Source organism: Nyctereutes procyonoides, unplaced genomic scaffold (assembly GCF_905146905.1).
Source record: "Nyctereutes procyonoides isolate TBG_1078 unplaced genomic scaffold, NYPRO_anot_genome, whole genome shotgun sequence".
Classification (NCBI taxonomy): Eukaryota; Metazoa; Chordata; class Mammalia; order Carnivora; family Canidae; genus Nyctereutes; species Nyctereutes procyonoides.
Genome location: NW_026575051.1, coordinates 5,661,467 through 5,670,936, shown reverse-complemented (window position 1 = coordinate 5,670,936; position 9,470 = coordinate 5,661,467). Strand labels below are relative to the sequence as shown.

The following is a 9,470-nucleotide window of genomic DNA, read 5'->3' as shown; positions in this document are numbered from 1 at the left end:
CTGAACTGTCAAAGTATATAAAAAGTAGATAATTTTCCCTAATTTATCTTAACCTTTCTGCTTAAGACACGAAGGTCAGAAGTAACCCACAATGAAGTGAGAACTAGAGAATTACTCTGGAAAAGCACAGAAACTCTAATCCGGTTTTCTTAAAATTATCATCCAGCGTTAATAGTGACCTCTAGTGAACACCTGTAGTCACTACACTACAGGTTTTTGACTGACCTTTCAGTATTCTGCTCAACTCAGAGATCCAGGGACAGGTGGCTAATGAAACAAATTTAGAAACTGCAGTAGCCACAACTTTTAATAGCCACAAACTAAATGTGCAGTGCAAGATTTTAATAGTTTCTAGCTTTTTTTTTTTTTTTTTACAAGCCATAAAAATCTGCTAGGGCTTCTGGTTACTAAAGTGATTATAAATTTGGCATGTAATTCAGAATTAACTCCCTGAGGTCAACTTTATCTTAAATTCTACATAAAGCCACATTATACCCATAACCTACTAATCTTTTTACAGAAACCCTTTTAACTTAAAGATTTTGCACGTTGTATACTGGCAGAAACACTCATATGAATGTCCATTTATAAGAACAGTAGGATTATGGATATAACCTATTACTTCCATGACCTCTTAGCCTTGTTCTGAACAAGAATAGTTTTAGGCTAGGAGAGAACACCAAAAAGCAAAAAAGCCCAAAAAGCCAGAGCTCCCAGGACATCAACAGTCTTTAAATAAATGTCTTCTCGAAGGCTCACTCATATTGAACCTGATTATTCTACTTTGTGACACCAATGACTCTCCTTTGTTGGTATCTGCATGAAAGGTTAAGAAGGACCACTGGAAATAATTTCTTTAGGAACTACACCTTAGAAATCTTTATAGACTGAACTTAATGCAATGACTCATCTTTCATATTAAAGAAACTTAGTACAGCATAATCCAAAACTACCTTTAAGTAGCAACATTTAAGGAAACTAAGCCACAAGACTGTTGCATTATGATTTAATCTAATTGCACAAGAATTTGAAATTACAACTCCTCTGGATTTCTAAGAGGAAGGTTATGCATGCCTCCATGTTCAATTCTGCACTGTTACATTTGAACCATATAGTGAATTTTACATCATGATGGATCAATTTAGAATTCCCATGCAACACCTCAAATTATATAAAATGGAAGCAATTTTTAAAGCTTTGTGGAAAAGTCTCATGCTAATGATAAAAGTTTTTAATGGGTCACTTTCAGTTATAATGTACCAGGGTTGCTCTACTTTAAAAATGTTGGTCACAGAGTATCATGGTCTTTGAACTGGCTCCTACTCCTAAAATATGGTTAAGTATGAATAGTCACTTAGGTGACAACCAAAAATTCCCTTCAGCCTCAACTGTGTTTCTTCTAAGATCTGTGTAACCAACTGATTTCCGTGGGACAAGAACTATGGTAATAGTGGGTTTGACTATTACACAATTATGCTAATATTTTATTAATTCAAAAGCACTTTACAAGAAAATATAAGTATGGCTTCCAATAGGAATGTTATACCTGGACTTGATACCAAGCTCACAGATTTTAGTTTTGCAAGGAAAAATAGGCTTTCAGGTTAAACAACAATTTGTAACCAAAACTTTAATCCCAAGGATTTTCACAAACATATTACAAATGACAGCATGAAAAAAATCTTGCACAGTAACTCAAAGTTCAGCTCTACAATGTACCCTTAAACTGGCAGGACACTGGTATCTTGAGTAGTTTCAAATCACCAAATAGAGAATGTTACAAAGAGCTGTGTGTTCACATACAGCAATCACATAAACTTATGACCTAAAAGCAAAGGTAAACTAACTTTCTTGAAACTTCCAATTCTACACCAACTGGACAACGCCTGCCCAGTATGAAAACTAGTTTTTCTTTAAGCCTCTAATCTAGCTTAACAGTGCAGCTTAAATTTTTACCTGCTGGCTTGTGCTCATACCAGCTTTTAAAGACTGCTTCTTCAATTCCAGCTGCAGAATATAGCCCAGCTATGTGAGAGACTCTTCTTTCAATTTCTGCCGGCTTTGTTTTCATAATATTAAATGTCAAGCTTTAGCTGGGCAGAGTTAGAGGTTTATTATCAATGTAAGACTGAACTTCAAAACAAATTCAATTTTGCTTAAGGGAACATTGTAAAGTAACAATTCTTGGTATTACATGCCTCATATGATCCATTCAAATCATAGAGAAATACATCTTTATGTGTCACTGTTCCAAGAGACAAACAAATGTGAACAGCTAAAACATCTTAAAAATGCACCAAGCTTATGAAGTCTCAAACAAAACTTGAATTTTCTGTACATACTCCTGTCAAATGAAGTTATTTCCTGTACACCACTCCTCTTGTAATCTGGTCTTCTACTTCCTTTCATTTGACCTAGATCGGCTATATAAAAAAAAAAAAGGAAAGTTTCATACATAACTCAGTAATACAACTGTATCAGACTTTTGTTTTTGAAAAATAATAAAAATAATCAAAATGGTTTAAGATAACCCATTCCTGTTTTTAATAGTTTATAAACAGTCTAAATCATTAAAGGTCTTTCTTACCTACGAGACCTAGAGAAGGATCGGGACGGCTTGTGATTTCTCTCCCGGGACAGTGATCTCTCTCTCCTCCTATCTCTAGAAAGGGACCTAAAACCAGAAGAAAAATAGGACCCACTTAGAATTATACACAACAAACATCTCTTAAGAACTCTTCAAAAACTAAAAGTTGGCTTATTCCTACAACACTGGCTCACTCTGTAGACCACTTGATTCATTACTAAAGCTCAAGTCTTTTTTACCACTAACCACGCCATTTAGAAAACAGTTTAAGAACAGGAAATGCTGCCACTTCTGAGAACACGGCCAAAAAAGAAAAAAAAAAGGAGCTATTTACCTGCTCCGGCTGCGGGAGAAGCTTCTCCGTCTTGGAGATCTAAAAGCAGAAACAGGAAAATTAGGCTAATTGTCAATTAGTATTTATGGCGTGAGGCATTTCCCAACTTTTCAATCTCACTGTTGGGCCCAGTGAACGTGCCGAAGAACTGGCACCCATCGTCCAAAAAAACAAAACAAAACCAAATTAAAAAAACAGGAAAAAAAACAGAAAAGAAAAAAGGCACAGAAGGATTAAGGAACCAAAAGCTCAAGTGAAAAGCAGGTATTCCAACCATGGACTCACTTTAACAAAGAATGCTTCACAGCAGATCTGTCCAATGCAAAACTTCATGTCAAACTAACTTCACTACCCAAACACCACACCAAAATATAGTCCCACAAGTAGTTCCAAAAACAGTACCATAAACCAGTATTTGGAACCCATGCAAACCTAGAAGTCCATGACAAGACTTAGGTACCAGGTGGATAGTGTAATTTTGTGAAAACGCGCTAGGTGTAAATACTGATGCCATTAAGTGCTACATTAGAACTGCATTTGTGATCGTCACATTTAAGAGTGTGTTTAGGCTCATAAAAATTACCTTAGCTTGGCCCACTTTACCCCCAAAATTTAAATTTTGAAAACTGTTAGTAAAACCATTTAAAGGTGATAGGATTCAACAAATTTTTGCTAGAAAGGAAAGCTAAATCTGTTAGAGTGATTAAAATTTTTAGTTTGGCATCTCACACATGCAAATAAGTTTCACTTGAAGGTCTAGTTACATTATGAGTTCCCTATCACCCTTAAAAGTTTTATTCAAGCAATATATATGTACGTTACCATTCAATTATGCACAGCCAGCCTTTGATCCAGAAAAAAGAATTACTTTAAGCCGCTTACTCCTTATTTTAACCAGCAGTAAACTGTATAAGCAGGAAAAACTTACTAGTTTTGGGTTTCAACAAGCTAGAAATGGTGAGGTGAGGCTGCCGGACTGACGGCCAGGAAGAATTTGCTGAAAAGGTTTTGCCAGATGTTGCGTTGGATTTAGTTGGTTGGCGAAGGGGGTGTTGTGGATTTTTCCTGCTTTTTTGTTAGCCGAAGGCTGCTGCTGTAGTTGTTGTGAAGACATTTGGTAAATAAACAGCTGAGCTGATTGGCCAGGAATGTGTGGGCGGTCGAGGTGGCTGCTGCCGATTTGGTTAAGGTTGGAGAGAAGGCTGAGAGAAAACAGCATGCTCGGGAACCAAAGGGCGGTGCAACCTGACGACTGGCCATGCCTGGGTCATGTGAAACGACACCAGCCAAGCTGAATGGGGCGCGCTGGTCACATGACGCTGAAAGGGCTAGTTGACTGGCTAATGCAGACTCAGAGGGTGGTGAGAAGAGACATGATGGTGACTCTGTAACGGGGTTCATTTTTATTAATAGATGGACCAAAAAGCACAAAAAAAAAATGAAAAACAAGCCATCAGTACAACCATCTATTTAGCTAACAAATACTCTTTATTATGATGGGCAACAGTGTGTTGTTTTGTTTTTCAAAATAGCAAAAGGGGCAAGATTTTGAACTCCTATCTCCTAGAAGGACTTCACTCACCTGTAAGAGGTAAATTCAGTCCTTATAGAAACTATTTTGGAGGTTTGAGGAGATGTGGAGTTAGCATCCAGACAATACTGCCTGGTCCAAGAATGATGCCATTTTCAATTACAAAAAAACTGAAATCTCTCCTATTTGGGTTTGAAGAACAGATGACTGGGATTACTTCTGTAGCCCCCTTTATCGGTCAGTGACTTTAGTCTCAGAATGATTTCTACTTTACCAGTTGTAACATTACAACAGCTGCCTGCTTGATAAATACTACAATCGTGCTAATAGTAGAAAACACATTTTTGTGAAGAGCTAGTTGAATGTAATGTTTGTCATTATGGAGTCAAGAAATGGAAAAAGGCCTAATTGAAGTATAAGGGAAGACTTGGAAAGATGCAACTAGAAGATGAACTAGAAGATAGATCCAAGATAGAAGTTACTGACTACCAACATGAACAGTGACCTAAAGACAAAAGCCAACACTCAGCACAACTCACATACCCCAAACTACACCCAGCAAATGTTTCGTAAAAATCTCCAATCTTCAAAGTTTAAAACCCACCAACAAACTTTAAGAGAAATACCTGCTCCCATTAGCTACTCCATTACACCAATACCTCTAAGCACGCTCTCAAGTACCTGCGCCGAGGCGGAGGACTCCTTCTCCGATAATCATCTCGAGGGCGACGACCCCAAGAAGGAGGTGGGCCACGATTTCGACTTCTCTTTTCACCATTCGAGAGTTCCACTCTTACTCGGCAGCCACACAGTGTTCTAAGAATAAAAGAAATATTAAACTTAAAAGAGCCAGACTAAGAGATGTGTATTAAAGCAGTGCTTCTACTTATAGCATCTTTGCAAAGTACACATCTGAATGTCTGTAAAATCCTAACAGCAAAACAAACAAGTATTTCTAATAAAGAAAAACTTCTTTACATTTTAATGCTTTGTTAGTCTTAATCAGTATTCAGTGTTGTCAACATTTCAAGTGTGAAAACCCCTGGACTCCAAGAACTAGCTCATCTGTACATCCTGATATGACTTCATGATCCCACCACTTTTTTATTGATCTTAAACTGTATTTGCTTGTTTTTCTCCTCTCTCCAAGCAACAGCAGGGAACCAAAGCATTATGGCCATTTTACATCACCATCTCCTTTCAACGGCCACAATAATTGACAGGAAAATACAGCTAAGAATAGTTGGAAAAGTTCTCCCTCACCTCTTCATTGTTACACATCTGTTTAGATAAACCACTATCATTTGGACAGTGATTGGGAAAAGGTGGAGTCCTGGAAAAATGGGTCTCTATGATCTGCCCTGCCTGGATAAATGACCTTTCATACAATTTTAAAGCCAATCCTAAACCCCTTAACTTTTTGGATCTTAAAGATTAAGATCCACCATTTCCCTTGGTCTCATGAAATCCAATGTTTTTCAAAGACCAGGAAGGAGGGGGATAAGGGCAGCCACCTGGTTCCTCTAAGAGTCACTCATCAGCCAGTAATATGACACAAAATTAAATAGCTACACATTCCACACTTCCTAAGTATTTCAAACACATCTATTAAAGAGGTTATAATAAACCCCAATGTAACCATCCACCTACAACCGTCAGTTTGTGGCCATTTTTAAAAAGATTTATTTATCTATCTATCTATCTATCTATCTATCTATCTATCTATCTATCTATCTATTTATTTATTTATTTATTAGACATGGGCAGAGGGAGAAGCAGGCTCCCTGCAGGGAGCCTGATGTGGTACTTGATCCTGGGTCTCCATTATCAGGCCCTGGGCTGGAGGTGGCGCTAAACCGCTGAGCCACCCGGCTGCCAAGTTTGTGGTCATTATTATTTGAATATCTGATTTCCGAAGGTTTCAGAGAAAATTCAAGAGGACACCATGTGGAAGGTATAGATTAAAATGCTTTAATCACATTTTGGATACAAAAACCCACCCACCAAGAATTGACCATTAAACCTCACTGGTCACCTGAATAAAACTTGTGCTTTTTGGTTACAGCAAAGACTTACGTCTCTAACAACAAACTTCAGACAGGCAAGCACCCATCTAAAAGCCACAAATCCTAAACTTTATACATTATAAACACAAGCCACATAATTTATCAGTATAAATTAGTCATCAAATTACCTCCCATCTAGCTCTCGGACAGCATCCGCTGCATCTCGGGGATCTTCAAATTCAACAAAAGCAAAGCCGGGAGGGTTTCTAGCAACCCACACACTTCGGAGTGGTCCATAATAGCCAAAAGCTCGTTCCAATTCAGTCTTGTTACCATTGTTTCCAAGATTACCTACATAAACCTTGCAGTCCAATGGACAGGAATCACGATGCATTTCTGTAACATAAAAATACCCCAAACATTAATCATTTATGCCAATAATCTACACAGTGAAATACAGATCCTTAAGAAATAATGATGAAACAAGTACTACCCTCAAACCACCCATTTCTCTAATCTACACTGGTATCCACCAGGAATCCACCATAAATTACATCAAGGAAAAAAATGCCTCCCTGAAAAGCTAAGGGAGGGGAGACACTCTAGGACCATTTACTATGATCTGGGCACTGAATTAGGGACTTTATCTAGTATTACAATTAATCTCAAAAATAAATCACTTAGAAAAGTAGGGTAACTTGCTCAGAAGCAAATCCTGGAGACACAAGAAACAAATGAGAATGCTCAAAACCAGAAAGTAGTTAAGGCAGAGCCGCTTGGGAAGTGGTACTAATAGGTCTCCATAAGCAAAAACTTAACTAGCTTTGCTCACACAGGCAAATATTGTTTTTTGTTTTTTTTTTTTTAGAAAAATGTACCTCACCGCAGCACTATTCTCAGTAGCCAAATGAAAAACTGGACAAGCAAAATATATTACCCATACAATGGAATATTATTCAGAATAAAGTGCTGATAAATGCTTCAAACATGAGTACTGAAAACATTCTAGATAAGCACTCATATCAATAATCTATGTATATGAAATATCAGACAGGTAAACCCAAAGACAGAGTATTGGTTCCCAGGGTCCAGGAGAGAGCAGGGGAAATGGGGAACAGCCGCCTAATGGGTACTGGTCTCCACAGGGAATAACAAAAATGTTTTGGAACTAGACAAGATGGTTACATAGCACTGGGAATGTACTAAATACCACGGAGTCGCACTCTTTAATAAAGGAAACTCCTGTTCATTTCACGGGGGATGGGGGTGGGGTCCTCAGTGCACGTATTTACTGCACTTCGGGGGCTTAATTCGATAATCTTCAAAAAGTCGGATGATCTAAGCAACTTGTAGACCAATTTCAAACCCAAAGAACAGCCAATCCAGTAACTCGGCGGAAGGGCTCCTCATAAACAGCACGTTCTTCTCACTCAGGGCTTACTCAACTAAAATAATGTAGTCTCGACACATCCAATCGGCATGACCCCACCCTGTACCCAGCAAGTTCTGAGGCCAAATCATCGCGGGAGATAGGTTTTTTAAAAACTTAGCCGTAAGCAGTTTCAGAGTTAACTACCAACGGGAAGCTGCTACAGGAACAATGCTACTCAAGGAAGAGCCTTCGGTTAAAAAAAAAAAAAATCGCTGCGTAAAAAATTAAAACCAGATTAAAATAAAGACGACTACAAAAACCACGTAGTATGAATCGAAAGGTCCAATCTCGATCAATGACTGGAAAAATAATTTCTGAAGCTTTCAAAGAAAACGTGGGAGAGGTGGGGGGAGGGCGGTAAAAAGGCGCCATAAATTGAAAGGCCGCGGCCCGGAGTACAATTCGGTTAGCGGCTTCCCCCTCCCTCCCCTCAATCTTCGGATAATCCCACTTCTCAATTCACCCCCCGCCCCGGAAATATTATTAACACCTCCACTTCGAGGCCGAGGTACGTTCTCTCATGGGCCAAGGGTCCCCGCCACCGCCCCATGCTGAACGTCACAAAATGGCGGCGGCGTCTCTTTGTCTCAATCTGGCGCCGCCATTGGGCCCGGCCCCACCGCGCAACTCTGAAATGCCATTTCCCCCTACACCCCTTCAGTCGCCAGTCGCTTACCGAGATCTTGGGTTAGAAAGCGGACGCTCAAATCCACACACTCTCGGATGGGGCTTCCCGCTTCCCGCTCCCCTCCCGCCCGGCTCCCGCAGATCCTCTCGCTGACCTGGCGTCCACGAAATGGCGGACCACCGCCTTCTCCTCGCCTGTATTTATACGCTACGCCGAAGTCACATGATTGAATGGGCTCGTCCAATGAGAAGCGGAGGAGGTCGTGACGTTGCGGCTTCTAACGCAACGAGAATCGCGGTCGCTGGGAGCGCGCTCAGGTGGTGCCGCTCGCGCCGCGGGGACGCACGTCGCGGCGCTCGGGCCTTCCTCGGGTGTCCGTTCCCGCGGGGCTGACTTACGAGTTACCCTCAGTCGTGTCCCCCTCGTCTCTTTCATATTACACTGTCGTCCCTCGCAAACACGATACAGCCCTTTTGCTCCAAATGAGGTTTAGATAGTAGCTGAATTCATGAATTACTTCATCCCGGAAAACGGTTAGACCAGACCGGAGCTGAGACCCTCGCGCTTACGGTTGTGCCCAGAGTGTCTCCCAAGGTCACCGAGCGGCGTGTGACCAGGCTGCCACCACTGCTCGTCCACGTCCCGTACTGTGGAGAAGCCCGATCCTGTGAGGTCGGCCTACCCCGGCTGCTTTCCCGCCTCTCGCCCAAGCCTCGGGATGTGGCCCAGAAGGGCGGCGTCCTTAGCTCGGACTCAACATGTCTAATAGAAACTCAACGGTGAATGAGACTGGTCAGGCTATCTGGACGCTCGCCTTTATTTATTTACTTTTTAAAGATTTTATTTATTCATGAGAGGCGCGCGCGCGCACACACACACACACACACAGGCCGAGACACAGGCCGAGGGGGAAGCAGGCTCCAGGCAGGCAGCCGGATGTGGGACTCCATCC

The 9,470-nt window shown here is 40.8% G+C and overlaps 1 protein-coding gene across 1 annotated transcript; it reads right to left on the bottom strand.

The window, feature by feature from the left end:
- Window positions 1–990: 990 nt before the first annotated feature.
- On the bottom strand, window positions 991–8,678 carry SRSF3 (serine and arginine rich splicing factor 3). Its single transcript, XM_055330546.1, has 6 exons — window positions 8,567–8,678; window positions 6,647–6,854; window positions 5,134–5,268; window positions 2,922–2,960; window positions 2,588–2,674; window positions 991–2,423 (listed from the first exon to the last, which is right to left on the bottom strand). The coding sequence occupies exons 2-6, from the start codon at window positions 6,850–6,852 to the stop codon at window positions 2,396–2,398; spliced, it is 495 nt and encodes a 164-aa protein (XP_055186521.1). The 5' UTR covers window positions 6,853–6,854; window positions 8,567–8,678; the 3' UTR covers window positions 991–2,395.
- Window positions 8,679–9,470: the final 792 nt, after the last annotated feature.

What these genes read in the sequence shown, in the direction of transcription:
- SRSF3 (XM_055330546.1), bottom strand. Translation starts at nt 6,852, where the DNA reads ATGCATCGTGATTCCTGTCCATTGGACTGCAAGGTTTATGTAGGTAAT. An exon ending in AGTCCTCCGCCTCGGCGCAG is followed by an intron (nt 2,961 to 5,133) that starts GTACTTGAGAGC and finishes TTCTGCTTTTAG; the next exon opens with ATCTCCAAGACGGAGAAGCT. An exon ending in TCCTTCTCTAGGTCTCGTAG is followed by an intron (nt 2,424 to 2,587) that starts GTAAGAAAGACC and finishes TTTTTTATATAG; the next exon opens with CCGATCTAGGTCAAATGAAA.